The sequence below is a fragment of the Varanus komodoensis genome, unplaced genomic scaffold (assembly GCF_004798865.1).
Source record: "Varanus komodoensis strain SLA01 unplaced genomic scaffold, ASM479886v1 scaffold27, whole genome shotgun sequence".
NCBI lineage: Eukaryota > Metazoa > Chordata > Lepidosauria > Squamata > Varanidae > Varanus > Varanus komodoensis.
Genome location: NW_025335701.1, coordinates 9,177,978 through 9,193,111, shown reverse-complemented (window position 1 = coordinate 9,193,111; position 15,134 = coordinate 9,177,978). Strand labels below are relative to the sequence as shown.

The window sequence follows — 15,134 nt, the reverse complement described above, 5'->3', positions numbered from 1 at the left end:
GGGCTGCTGGCTTGGGGACATTGGAACACAGAAGCAGAGTGATTCAGAAGGGGGCTCCCGGGCCATCTAGTCTGACCTCTGGCTCCAGCCGGCTCCGCTCACGACATGCCCACCATGTGCATGTCCAGCCTATCCTTGAACACCCGCACCGATGGGGCCTCAACGACCTCTCGTGGAAGCCCATTCCACACCCTTGGGGTCCTGACTGTCAGGAAGTGCTTCCTGGCATCCAAATGGAACCTTGGCTCCCTGAGCTTGGCTCCGCTGGAGTGTGTCCTGCCCTCCTCTGCATGGAGGGCAGGACATGTTACAAGCTCGAGGGTGGCCCACCCTGTGCCTTGCCATTGCCGTCCTGGAAGGGCAGGGCAAAGAACCCCTGGGCATAGGGGGGCAAACTTTTTGCAGAGAAGCCCTTCCTTCATGATGGGCGAGGAGGAGGAGGAGGAGGAGGAGGAGGAGATATGCAGCAATTGGCGGCCATGCTGGTGAGCAGGCAGACTTGCTGATGGAGAGGGGCCCCACTGAGGGCATTTTGCCTGAGAGCCCGTGAAGGGCGGGAGCTGGCACTGTCAGGGGCCTCCTTTAGGCTTCATGGGCTTCCTGGGAGCCCAGTTGGCAAAGCCCTTTGCCAAATTAATCTGGACTATTTAGCGACTTCTGCAGCCGAGCCTGTTCTATGAGCAGATGCTGACAGCGCTTCCGTGCAATTGCCCCTGGCAGCCAGTCACTTGCCCCAGCATTAAACACCAAGCAACCCTTGCAGGCCACAATCGAAGCCATACGATGTGACTCGTTTAACCTTGGATTCCAAGCAGGTATTCAAATGCGTCTGCAGAGCTTTTGCTCTTCTTAATGAACTGGTAAAAGGCAAAGAAATGGGCAATGGTAAAGCTTCCCATTTATTCATCCTGGGGTTCAAAATTTGACTTTTTGGCTAAGATGGGTGCAAGGCAAGAGGAGATCCAGGAGAAGGAGTTTCTGCCATTTTCAGTTTTTTTAGTCAGCCAATTTGGAGGTGGACTGCTGCCCTTGCAGAGGGAACGGCACACCTTTCCCCGCTGAGCCACTTCCCCCGGACTGAAAACTACCTTCCCCGAGATGCCATTTGCCCTGCAGGGCAAAATACCTGGCTGCCTAGTACTGCACATTTTGGCTTGTAGTGCAAAGCACAGCTTTGGGGGAGGCAGGATTTTAAGTGGGAAACATCAGAGGGGAGCGGATCAGCAATTTGGGGTCCACTGCAGAGTCTCACAGGCCCGACCTGGGGGGCTGCCAGGGTTTGGGAAGGAGCTGAGAGAAGCTCTCCAGGTCTCTCTCCAAACGGAGAAGGGGAAAGACGGGTGCCTGCCCCTGTGACGTCATGCATCCTGCCAGCAGCTCCCGTTCGCAGGCCGGAGCCTCAACCTGTTCCTTCTGTCCTGTCCAAGGGCTGGCCCTTAAGTGCCAAATACTTGAGCACCAGCTTGCTCTCGTTACTTTAAAAATGCATTCTGGCTCTATGAATACAAACACTTAGGGGCTCTGTTCAGCCTCGACTGTGTTAGTTGGAATACTGGCGGTCACTCTAAAAACAAAACCACAGGGGACGTTGTCAAAGGGAAAAGGGATCGGGATTTTCCAGAGAGGCAGTCATTTGGCAATTTCTTCCTCCCCATTTTAACAGGACCTGTGAGAGGCTATTTCTCCCGCAACATACGGGATGTTAAGAAATCCCTGTGGATTCACACCTAAGAAGTATAAATGTTACTTTCGCAAGACCATTTTAACCACTGAACTGGAAAATGTGGAACCAGGAAATAAGGCTTGTTGCAGCCTTTCAGTCTCAAAAAGAGCTGCTGGAATAGACCCACATTTGACATGGGGCAGTGAAAGAAAAGTCATCTATGAACTTGACCATGAGATTGCTTTCTAGAGAGATGAGAGGGGAGAGAGACAAGAAGGTGCGGAGGAGACGGACGGACAGATGGAAGGAAGGGAGGGAGGAAGGGGGGGGAGGAAGGAAAGGCAGGCAGCTTTAATACAGTCCACATCCGCGCAAATTGTTGGCAATTATGACATCAGTTACAGCATCAAAGACAAACTGGATATTGTTGGTGTCGGTGGCACAGGTGATGTGTGTATAGATCTCTTTGTTTGATGACTTATTCTTGCTCTCATATTGGGACTGGATGTAAGTCACGGCTTCGGTGAATAAGTTCGGTCCTGCAATAGAAAAAGCCTCTGTTGAAACACACAAGAAACTCCATACACCAAAACGACTTGGAAGTGGGCCCATCCAATACAGAGATGAAAAGATGGGTCTTGGAGAACCAGTGTTTGGGTTTCTGCAATGAGTGAGACCTCAGCCCCCTAAAGCTAACATTCCAAGCATGGTTTCCCGTAATCCCCCTAAATTCTGCTGTAGTGGCCTTAATTCTTAATTGCACTGCTATCCTTCCAGAGATGCGCAAGAATTTCATTCATACAAATATGTTGCATTCACAATCCTGAAGGCGAATGTGAGCAACAATGGAAGCATTCACAATTTCCCAAACTTGTACAAGCATTTGAAAACACCTGCTTGCACAAGGATGCGTGTCCAACATTCTGCACACGTGCTGATCGCCTTTGTCCAAAACATGCATTTCAAGATGTGGCCGATGAGGAGGAAATAGGCTGTTCATTGTGGAATGTGCACTTTTAAGAACATGCCCGTAAAAATACTCATTTCCTGATGTTTTTAAAATGATGCTCATGCGACCTCATGCACCAAACTACAGGTTGCAAGAATTGCAATTAACCTGGGCCTTTTTTTGGCTGAAGGCTACTTCCGGATGGGGGTGTCCCATGCCAGCAAGTGGGAGAACCTGTGCAGCCTGCTCCATCTTGAAACCTTCTGCGGGTTTGCTGCATGAAGGATGAGATGGCAAACTGACTGCAAGGCAAGGGGAGGCTGCACGTGGAAGACGCTGTCCTCCTGGAGCCAAGAGCAGCTTGCTCTGGGAAGTGATTTTAAGTGGGACAGATGCAGGGGGCGGGGGGAAGCAGCCACGTCCTTTCCTGTAAGCGTCTCTCCTGATCCTACCTCTTCACCGTACAGGACCAGTGTAGATTTAGGAAACACAGCCCACTACCTGCATTCTTGCGGCCTGCATAAGGTGTGTGTGGCTCTCACGAATTGTAACAAACACACTGTGCCAGAAGGTCAGCACTATTCTGCTGGTACTGCAGATGAGAGAGAGGAGGCTGACAGCTTGCTTGAGGCGACCTGCGGGCTTCTTGGCTCACTGGGAGGGCTTTTGACACCAGCTCCCTGTAGCCGCATCACCTGACTTCGAAGCAGAAGGCCACATGATTACATACATATATGTATGTAATACACTCTAGAGCATGGGCTAAAGGCACATGAGGTACCCACCATGCTGAAGCTAAGCAAGTCCGGGGCTGGCCTGAGCTTGGAGGGGAGACCCCCTGGGAACTGTGTGTAGCCACCTTGAGTCCCACAATGGGGGAAAGGTGGACTATAAATGTAATAAATAAATAAGGACTTTCTGATTTGTGGAAAGCCCAGTAACTCTGAGGTTCCTTGAACACAATCCGAAAACCATTACAAGCTCCTTATGAGCAGGAGCCTAATTAATTTCCCCATGTAGCCAGCCGTCTGCATTGATGGCATTATTGTGTCGGTACGAAAACTTGAGAAGGCTTATGTAACGGACAGTGCGATCCCAGGCATGACTGCTCAGAAGTAAGTTCCCCCAAGTTCAACGACACTCCTAGGGAGCAAAACTGCCACCTGAAACTTAGATCCCTACTCCGCCCCGCCCCCCCAGTGGGTTTTCTATGCACTGTTAGTTGTATGGCAAGCAGAAGTCCAACTGAAGATGCTCCACCATCACTGTTACTCTACGTTGGGAGAAGCAGAACCAGTTGGGTTGTATTTAGGTCTTACATTTGTGCCTTGCTTCTCGCTCTGTGGAGTGGTGGGTTAGCAGTGCAATATCCCTGTTGTGGCAGACAGAAAGGTGTTTATCTAAGGCGATCCAAATAGTTGAGGCTGAGGAGGGGTTGAAAATGTGTCTCCTGCATCCAGACACAACACTTCACCCCCTCAAGTGACTCTGGTGTTTCAGTCTGTTATATAAAGAGACAGCCCCAAAGATGGCAACCCTACCCGAGCTGAGAACAATTCAGATTTAGTATTTATACCTTATACATCCTTCCAGAGCTGTGAACTCTGGAAATGCCTTCTAAGCTCTCTGCTCGGAATCTTCCTTTTTAAATCCCTCCTCAGTCTTGGAGAAAACTCAACTTCCTGATGGCACATGAGATGCAATTGCCTGGGATTCTGTTTCCAAAAATAGCAGCTATAGGTCTTTGGGTGTTCATAAGACTCTTCCCTTCTTATTTGCGCTTAGAACCTGAAAGGTGACTACCTCCACATCTCCAAAAGGTGGACATGCATCCTCAAGCAAGGGGACTAAAGAAGGTGTGGATTTGCATAAGATGCCCATATGCTAACTCCTATTATAGACACACACTTAGAAAGGATTATGCTAAGAGTTATGGATGTCCTGTGCTACCTAGTGATGGCCAAGTTCAGGGTTTCTGCTCTCCCAGGTTTGCATGGTTCTTGACCTTTATACAGCAGTTCCTGTATGGTTCTGGACATTTCAACAGCACTTGGAATGCACAGTCTTCAAAGAGTGGGCCATCCTCTAGAAGCGGACATGTGGCCACCCCCAAGATAGGCTGGCATGGACATGAAGGTTCCATCAAGTCATGATGACTAACAGCCCCCCATCCATCCAATTCTCCATAAAGCCATCAAATCTTTTCTTTAGCTCATTCTTGAGAATGTCTGGTGAAGCCTACACCAAACTGTGACACCTTTACAAGGGGATCAGCCAGATTCATGTGGAGTGAAGCTATTTGTGGCTCCTAGGTACATTAGGGTGGACCTCTGCATGAAGAGGTCCTCTGTTTGAAGGACTGTCCTTTCAAAGCTGGTTGAAGACAAAGAACTGTCGCCTGCCAGCAGTTATGCACCTGGACAGCAAGAAACTGGCTCACCTCACCTCAGTCTCCCCTCGCATGGTGAAACGTTCCATATCTATATTTAAAGATCCTAATTATTTCTCAATTTGCACCTTTGCATACAAATCAATTTGGGCAAACGTTATGCCATTGCCAAGCTCTTTCTTTGGCGGTTCCTAAGTGGCCGCCCAGGAGAAGCATCCTTCTCTGTCACTAAGGAACATGAGTGTATGTAAGTGTGTGGGGCTTCGGATACACACAAGTTCTTGTGGCAGGATTCCCACAGGCACCTGCCCAGGCATGGTGGAACCAGGATGCGAGACCAGGTAGGCTATTTTACCTACCTGTATACTCCGGAAAGCAGATAATTAATGGGGACTTCTTGATCTTCTCCTCGAAGATGTCCTTCTTGTTCAAGAACAGGATAATGGACGTGTCTGTGAACCACTTGTTGTTACAGATGCTATCAAAGAGCTTCAGTGACTCGTGCATTCGGTTCTGCAACACAAGGGAAATGCAGCATGAGGCGAGGGTTGCTGCAGCCTCCTCTTCAACACGCAGGGGAGCTAATAAAGAAGGAACGCAGACGGAAACAGACAACAGCGGATGGAATATAATCCACAGAAACGTTCCGCAAAATGTGTACAAACAGAAGGAGATGCAATTCCGACAGATCTGAAGTACATTCAGTAGCACCATAATGGTTTTTTAAAAGACAGCTGTATAATTTGCATAGCATGTTTTTGTTTTGCTTTAACAAGAATCTAGCTTAGATAATGTTCATGCACCATGCACATACGGGAAGCGGAGGGCGAAAATATTGCTGCCCTCCAGGGTTGGGGATCTAAACAGAAGTCCAGGTCATGCAGGTTTTCTAGAACATTCCTGTTAACAGATGTTGGGCGTGCCACTGGTGCGCGTGTGTGCAAGACACATATTTGGTTGGGTACATTAACCAAGGACTGGGAAGGTCCTCGAATTAATTGAGAGTTGAAAGCAGATGGCGGGGCGAAGTCTTCTTGGCAATGATCTTGCTGTGACCTTTGGTCTTGGTAGTATGTTATTTTGTTTAGCGTTGGGACGGTTCAGTTGGCATTTTTAGTGTGAGCCTTTTGGAAGGCGGTTTTATCAAAAGCACAATGATGATGATCGTAAGAATAACGCAATAAAGAAAGAGGAGAAGTGAGGGAGGGGAGGAGGAGAGTGGGATAGGCAATACTGAAGCATATCAGCAGATTATTTGCTGATGTTAGGCCATGCCGTCAGGGTCTAGATTAGGCTTGGTTTGGGGGTTTTACCTGCCCCTGGGAGTGCCACAAGATCAAATGCACCAATGAAGGGAAGGCAGCGTTTTAGTTGGTATTCATGCAAGACCTAAGGGCAACAACAAGAACCAAAAATAAACTCCGATGTATTAGTGAGGCAGCTGTGGGATTTGGCACACGGTCACAGAAAGAGCTCACAGCAAAATCAGCCATTCAGTGTCACAATCCCCGGCTGCTTTCAACTCTTTTTTTTTTTCTCGGTTCAAGAGAAGCTTCATACCTGCAAAATTTGGAGGGTCTCTCAAAATCTCATTATTTTGGCCTGGTTGGGTTACAAAAGGTCAGACGGCCGAGGAAATGTGTTGATGGTGAAGAGGCCTGTTGGAGTGTGGAGCGAGGGGCCGAAGCCGAGCACCCGTGCCGCCTCTCCCAGCCGGAAATGGAATAGCAGAGAGAAGCAGCTGCGACGGAGGTCGAAGCCAACCCAAAGAGTCAAGGGGGTCGTCCAAGGCAAAGCAGGTTATAGACCAAAGAGCTTTCCAGGTTGGTATCAGCAGCTGCAGCCCAAGTCCCACTGCTCCCGCTGCACAAAACTAGCACGCATCGTAATCGGCAAAAGAAAGAGGACAGAGAGGAAGGGGCTCCGGATGTCTTCAGAGCAGCTGAAAGAAAACCCATTTCCCCCGCCCTGCCCAGAGAAGGACGGCAACTTCCCCAAGGCAGCCCCCCACACGCTGAGTTTGCATTCTGCCACGGGGAACGCCGGGCTCCTCGGGGGCATCATGAGGGTCTCTTCCGCAAAGGCCCTTTGCCACCGCTCTCCACCCCCTCCACGCAGTGAGCAGTGCTGGCTGCACCTCGGGGCAATGCTTGGCCCAGGCGGCTTGGCCCGTGACCCGCACTCTACAACCTGTCCCAAGCCCCCGAGATTCAAAGTGGGACGAGGTGCCAGGACATTTGCACAGGGCCACATCCAGCTGCGGTCACGGGGCAAGGACCTTCTGCAGCCTGCAGCCACGAGTAGAGACCATGCGCACCCCCCTCGGCCCGTGCGCCTGGCCTGCACAAAGCTCCTTGGTGCAAGGCCTTCTGGGAGACACTGCTTCCAAGTGGCTTCCCGCCTGAGCCTGTCCAACTAACGGGGCCAGAGCCATGGTCAAACCCTGAGGATCAGCTCCCCTGCACTCGCTTGAGCTTGTGTAAAATATTGTCGTGCGACCAATACGCTCTTGTCTGGTGACGGAACACTTTCAAGGCGGGTTGGAAGGATTCACGAGGGAGGAGGCTATCCATGGCCGCCAGCCTTGCTGGCCACGGGCCACCTCCTTCAGCAGAAGCAGCATGCCTGCACACGCCAGTGGCTGAGGAGCCTGGGCAGCGGGAGGCCTTGCGCCCATCTTGCTGGAGGGACCTGCCAGGAGCTGGTTTGCTGCCGTGTGTTACGGAGCGCTGGGCTGGATGGACTGGGCCGTCCTGAAGGCCAGCAGGCCTTTCTTATGCTCTTACACTCCCCAAACAGGTGCATTCCAGATGCATTGGAAAACGTTTCCACTGGTCCACAGCCAGCTAGCGTCCTGGCTGGGGATGATGGGAGTTATGGCCTAACACATCTGGAAGGTTGGGCAAAATGTGTTCCTTTCCTTTCATGTACAGGGAGCCCTGGAGAACAGGCACTGCCATCTATGGGGTTTTCCCATTGTTTGCACAGCCAGGGCTTCAGAGGCTCATGTCTGTGCTCTCTTAAGCTGCATATTTGCCTGACTTGTGTGTGTGTGTGTGTGCAATGAGTGTGCCTGCACTGCTCTTTGTATTATGTATTTTTGTGGTTTTATAGTAAAAAAGCATTCAGGCAGAAAGGTGGGCTATACATCGAATTAAAGCAAAAGGAATCATTCTATGCTCAAGGAAACATTTAAACCTCACACAGACATGGAAACGAAGAGCAAGGAAATCGCTCCTTGAAACAGGCGATGGGCTTTTCAACACAGTGGTTGCGTTGAAAAGCCTTGTGCAGCCCTTCACCTGCTTGCTGGCAAGAACCATCCACCCTCCCTTGGCCACCTGCTGCGTGATGAGAAAGAGGGGCAGCAGGGGGCATGGCAGGAAGGCACCGGGAGAAAAGAAGGCTCGGCCTTGCCCTTGACCGATGACTCGGGAGGCCTGTGCCCCTGGACAGCAGGAGGTGAGATGGCGCAGAGGTCAGGTGCAAGAGATCTCGTCACAGCTCTCAGACAGTTGGCAAAGTGTGTTAGCGGGATCAAGGGGAAAGAGCACTGTTTCAAGGGAAGGGGGAGTAGGGGGGAGTGTGCGATTTCCCACACCTGTGCACAGGTCCCGGGTCACGCTGCTGCATCTTCTGAAGAGTGGGCAGCAGAGCCTGTTCCAGCCACATATGCCCCCCAGGTTGGGTTTTCAGACACCTGCATGTGGAGTTGGTCTTGGGTGTGCTACATTAGGGACTAGGATGGGTGCAAATGGTACCTTTCATAGCGAGCTGGTATGCTTTGTGTCCCCAGCAGTTGGTTTGGGGTCAACTGGGAGGGAATGCAGGTTGCTCAGATGGGCCCAATTTACAAAGAGCTCCTCCTCTTTGGCAGATCCAGGATATCGATAAGGAAAAGAGACAGTTCCCCAAAGACTCTCAGTCCAGGTTGAATAAACAAGACTTCCCTCTCACCGTTTAGCAAAGCCAGAAATACCAAATCTAACACCATGCCAGAATGCTTCCACCCTCTACCAGTATTTGTTTCCATTGCAACCAGAAACAACGAACTCCAGCAATATTAGCAGTACTTACTCTTTTTTTCTTGTCTCCTAGCCAAGTGAGAATCACATGAACACAATCAGAACAGGTTAAATCCAAGGTGTGAGTACAGTTGGATGAATAGAACGAATTATACCACAAAGCATATACGACCAATCAGAACCACTAGAGGGGTTGCAGTCGATAACGACCATCGCCAACAGCCAGTATTAGTTCAGCACATCTGGAGGGCGTTTGGCTGGGGGAAGGAGGTCATGCGCAGCATCTTTTAGGTAAGGGTCCCCTTCCCTGTCCTTCAAGCCCACCACCCAGCTGAATTCACTATGGGGCAAGGGCTGCTCCATCGGCCTGTCCCCAGTTTTGAGAATGTATGGGAAGACTTGTACGGACCTCCTTTTAGCAAGACTCTTCCCCTGCCAGCAAGGCAGCGGTGGACAGTTCCAGAAATATCCATGTTGTGCACTGCAACACACTTCAGTTAACTCCAACTGGATGAAGCCAACCAGGGTGGAAATGAAGCCGAGCCCTGCTCCAAAAGCCATAAATGATACAACCACCGTTGTTAGGATGTCGACGTGATCTGCCCCCAGGCTCTGGCACAAGCCACTGCTCCCTATTTATTTGTAGGGGTCAGGGCCTTGTGAGACCCTCGCCTTAGCGCTCCTCCCCAAGGACCCACACGGCAGCGGGGACAAGCTTCTTGCAGGCAGGCAGATGCCACGAGCGTACGGTGCACAACCACAGGTGTGTGGTGTGTGTGTGTGCTTGAGCTTCCATCATGTTTCTCTCTCTCTCTCTCTCTCTCTCTCTCTCTCTCTCTCTCTCTCTGAGGGTTGACAAACATTCCAACACGCTTGAGAAAGATGAAAGCTGTTGCAAAGCCATGGTGGGTGGGGAGTGAGCACTGTTGTTGTTGTTAGTTGCGAAGTCGTGTCCGGCCCATTGCGGCCCCATATTAGTGGTATGTTTTTCCACTGAAGGCCACCCAAAGGGGTCTCCTGAAGGCCAGCTAACAATCTCCTGCTGGCTGGGGAATGTGAGAAGTTGTGGGACCTCTTTCTGTTTAAACATGCGCGGGACTGCTCCCAAAGTTGGGGTCTAAAAATGCCTACTTGCACCCTTGTTTTCAGATCAACCACTGATGTAAAATCAAGATATCCAGTTGGGCTCTTCACATTAGCGGATAACCAGGGTAAGATTACATCTATGATGGCATAATTTGCCACAGCAAAAGGGGAAGTGCATGGCCATTTTAAAACAACTTGTGTTAAGGATTTTAGCTCAGTGAAAATGCATGTACAGTCAAATTGGTGGGGATGGGCCAAAATGAAGAATGTTGATGCAGCCACTGGTACATTGTATTTCATTATTTCATTGGTATGCTGCCCAATAGCCCCAGGCTCTCTGGGTTCTGTGCTCCACGGCGTTTTCCTACCCAAACCAGACTCCTTGGTGTAGACTTCTGCAGAAGGATCTAGTTCAGGGGTAGCCAACCTCTCAGTCGAGGGCCAAATTCAGCTGAGAGACTCTCTGGGGAAGAGGGCAGCATCCAGTGATGGGCAGGACCAAAGTGAAAGGAGTGGGACAGACATATCAGCACACTGCAGTTTACGCTTCCCCTGCTAAGCTCCTGAACTAGAATGTGCAGAAAAACTGCACAGAAAGCCAGGAAACCACCGAATGATTTGCAGCTGGGGGGAGCGGGTCACCATCTGGGGATCCTTTGAGGGCCACAGAACTGGCCCACAAGCTTGAGCATTTGCACTGGGGCCCAAACAACAAACAAACAACCCCAAGGTAGGCCCTGCAGGTGCCCGGGTCTGCTTGTGCTTATGCCACAATAAAGTGGGGAACAGCAGCGTCACAGAACCCTTCTCCAGGCCGGCACAGGGTGAACTTTTCTTTGCTGCAATTCATCCCACGCACTCACACATTCTGGAAAGACGCTGGCTTATTACAGGCCAGAACGACACCCAGGTGCTCGCTGCTTCATCTTACACAGACTCTAAACAGGCAACCAAACTTAGGATCTATTTCAGTTAGAAACAAAGTCGATCACCAGGGTGGAAATCGGGTTGCCAACGCGAGCAAGAGCAGTGCTGGCTAAATAAGGGCTTGTTTCTAAAGGAGCCTTCCCCAACCTGCTGCCCTTCAGAAGCATTGGACCCCATCCCCCAGAATTCCCATCCAGCAGGGCCATCGGCTGGGAATTCTGGGTGTTGCAGTCCAAGTGCATCTGGAGGCACAAGGCTGGTCTAAAGCAGCTTCAGTGCACTCTGGGCCAGGCCCACACAGTGGCAACCACAATACAGATAGTTCGGATGTGAGGACACGCCAACAGTTCATTTGATCTTCCAATGGCGGTGAGCTTCTGCTGGAGAGCTGCCTTCTCCAGTCCCTCCTGCTTTCAGCCTACGCGCTGGTTTTCCTCTTTTAAGGGTTTTGAAACATTGCTATGCAAGTCTTAGGAGGGATCGGAAGCTTCCAGGTGGAGAGCTCGTAGCACTAACAGTCAAAAAGCAGGTTGCAGCAATTTGGTTTTTCCCCACTTTATGGGAATGCGTGTGAGAGGAAAGGTGGAAGATGCTCTGGGGAAGCACCGGAGGGACTACAAACGAAAGAGGAGGCCATCTTGGCTTGCTTAAAATTTCGTGAACGAGGCAGTGGGATTGCACAATGTTGGTGTCATGAAAACCAAGGAAAACCATTTTGTGACTATCCCGGGCAGGAATTCCATCTAGAACAAGGATGTGGAAAAGGAGAAGGATGACAGCAGAAACATTTCCGAGAATTGAGAATTGGAACGAAAAGAGAGTGGATTCACAGCAGCCCAGAAAACGATGGCCATGCAGCCCTCATTTTATTCCACACCAAAAGAGGAAAAACAAGATTAGTAGGAATGGCAGTTTCACCAGGTCAGGAATTCCTTACCAGCCCCTGAATGTTGTGGTCAGCAAAGAATGTTAATCCACAGTAATGACACAATCTTCCAGACCAGACTGGAAAATCAGCACTGGCATAATCATTTCTCCCCAGCGTTGGCCTGCCATGTCGCATGATGTGTGCATGAACAGCTTGTGAACAAGAGGCCCCTCCAGGGGGAACCCCCCTAAGAAGTTCCCCAAAACTAGCAGCTATTTGGGAACAAGCAAGCTTCAACAAGCACTAATTTTAGTTCGCTGAATTGGCTATTCATGTTCAATACAATGCAATACAACTGAGGTTTTTTACAGTATGTATTTAATATGTACGTACGTACGCGCGCGTGTGTGTGTGTCTGTAGCACCTTTTTTGTTCACCAGCTCCCAGGGTTTAGATCAAGCCTAGAGGCCAAATCCAAGATTCTGGGATGATCACGTGAAACTACTCAATAATAAAAGAACAACTCTGTGTACGCTTTCACTCACTCATGTCCAACTCACATTCACCCAAGATTTTTCTTTGTGCTTCTCTGTTGCTTCTTTTGCCCACCGTACACAACCTGGAACAAGAAGCTACCCAGCTTCCCACCCACCACACCCTTCTCGTTTTTGCACGTTCTCCCTGAGCAAAACAACAAGAGTAACAACTCTTTGGGGTTATTACTATTTTAAAGAAGTTGTCCAAAGAAGCCCCTTCTGCACCAGGGGACACGTGGCTTGGGATAACCAGAGAGAAAAAAAGAATGGATTTCTGGCCAAATATGTGACCAGTACAAAGAGTGGAAAGTGCTTGTGTTACCTGTGCTAAAGCTGTCCTGGTGAATGGAAGACTTAATCCAACTGCTGGTGGTAGAACTGGAAATCTTCGTAGCATTTAAGAGTCAAAGGAAGACGTGTGAGTAGCAAAGTATTATCTGTTAGATCCTTTTGGTCTATGAACTGATTGTGGATTGTGAGGTGAGCTCGGACCAAACGCAGCAAGCAGGAAAGCACATCTGAGAGGCTTTTTAGCCCAGGGAAAACTCACCGTAGTTTCGTCTTCATGGAGCACCTGGTCGTATCCACTCAGCGCGACGCAGAAAATGATGGCTGTGACATCCTCGAAGCAGTGGATCCACTTCTTACGTTCTGACCGCTGGCCTCCAACATCAAAGAGCCTGAGGGAGAAATAAGGAGAATGGGTTAGAGTGGACCTCATGGACGTCCTGTAGGGACTCAAAGGTTTCCTGAATGCACTTGGGAATTTTCCTGCCTCGTATTTTTGGGATGCCCTGGCTGATCTGTGGGACACCACCTGCCTGCCGCTTCCACCACTGCTTCCCGCCTGCCGCAGACCAGCATGGGGGCCACCTGCGCTCCCACTCGTGTGCTCCAGCTTGACCTCGGTTGGCATTGTGGTTTGTGGGAGAAACGGCAGTCAAGGAGGCGGGAGAGGGGAGAGACACTTCACGAGGAACCGGCTAGGAGCAGGTACCATCTTGAGTGAGGCCTTGGAGACTAGGCCCTTTCTGGTGAGCCTCTGTTGCATGCTGTGTAACCCATACGGGGCTGTGCGGCTGCGTTTCTTTAACTGCAATGATGGGTCATTGGACTTTGCCTGTGGGAGGGATTATAGCTGTATCTTATCCTCACTGATATTATTCATTGCATTATGTATTACATTGTACCATGTACTGATGTTATATATTGCATTATGTATTATAATATTGTATTAAGATTTGTTTTGATTTTATATTGCTTACAGTTAAATATTGCAATGCTTGATTATATTGCTCTAATGTATTATTGTATTTTTTATATATACATGTGTGTGTGTGTGTGTGTGTATAGTGCTGTGGCACGATTGGGCAGGCATACAAATGTTTTAAATACATACATACATACTGTAAGCCACCCAGAGAACCCTATGGGCTATGGGGTGGCAGAAATGAAATGGGATACAGAAATGGGATCTGGGATGCTGCAGATCCTGCTCCCAAGAACCCCAGTTCTTCTGATGGGGACAGGCCAGCGCCCTGGCTTAGGTTGAGGGCCACAAAGCAGGAGGGGTGTCAGCTACAGCACTGTTGGAGAAGAACTGAAGATAACCTGATTCAACATGGGTGAAGGACCATTTACAGACGTGTGCCTAGGCAGGGACCAGTGATGCTTCTCCATGCAGTGCAAGGTCTCTTTTGACAGGGGAGAGGGAACCAGCCGGTGCGCTCACTCTGAATCTTCCGTCTTGTTCTTTGCTTGGGTTCATCCGGACTTGGGCTCCAATATTGGAGCAGGTCAGAGCAATGTAACCTCAGCAACGGATTGTCTAGTTCTCTTATTTTGTTTTTTCAAGGTCAAGCAAAACATCCAAAATTGAACAAGGAGACAAAGACCCAGGATATTAAAAAAATATGTAGCTTCAGTCCAAGAAGTAGAACTCCATGTGCAGGCCTTCTTCAAAGGTCATTATTTATACAAGTGCCTGCAGGAATCTTTGAAAAAGACCGTCTCACAGGATTCCTGTGGGTTCATATATATTATTCAGAACTGAAATCGGCAGGGTTACTTCTTGGAGGAAAGCTGTATGGGTTTTCAACATCTTGAGAAGCTTCTTTAATTCCACTGGATCTTTTTCAGTTTCGGATCCTGGGGATGTGGGGTGAGGAGGGCCAGAGCTGTGTCCTCAAACAGCGACCTTCTTGTCTGATTAAATTGGCCACATTTTGACTGGTGCTGAAGACATTGCAAATGATGCCAGCCTCTTTGTGCAAAGGGGTTGCTTCCCTTTTGCTTAAAAGAAGCAGTAATGAGACTTTCATCAATGCACTCCCGGCCTGGGAAACCTGTCTAATGCTAGACCTGTCTCAAGTCTCATGATGTAAGCTGTCCACACAGCTTCTGGCTAGTGCAGTGGCACATAAATCAAATAATAAATGAATAAGTGAACACAATGTATTATTAGCTAAGGAGCATTGCAGCTCCAGATATATTTGGATGGAAGATAATCTGGATCCATTCCCATTGGGCCTCCATCTGGAAAATGGGACTGGTATTGCTTTGGTCCCCTTGGTGAATGACCTCAGCTGGGAAAGGGGTGTGAAGAGTAAGACTGTATTAGCTCCCCAGGATTTCGCAGAGGCTTTTGATCCCTTCTGAATCACCTGGCAGGGACAGGACTTGGAGATGCTG

At 49.5% G+C, this 15,134-nt stretch overlaps 1 protein-coding gene across 1 annotated transcript in view; it reads right to left on the bottom strand.

Annotated features, from left to right (window-relative positions):
• Window positions 1–878: 878 nt before the first annotated feature.
• Window positions 879–15,134, bottom strand: part of LOC123025310 (guanine nucleotide-binding protein G(o) subunit alpha) — a 162,445-nt gene continuing 148,189 nt past the window's right edge. The window contains exons 6-8 of the mRNA XM_044433898.1: window positions 12,994–13,123; window positions 5,361–5,514; window positions 879–2,202 (exon numbers count right to left, since the gene is read on the bottom strand). Of these exons, the coding sequence (XP_044289833.1) occupies window positions 2,015–2,202; window positions 5,361–5,514; window positions 12,994–13,123 (472 nt within the window). The 3' untranslated portion in view covers window positions 879–2,014. The remainder of the gene's footprint in view (window positions 2,203–5,360; window positions 5,515–12,993; window positions 13,124–15,134) is intronic.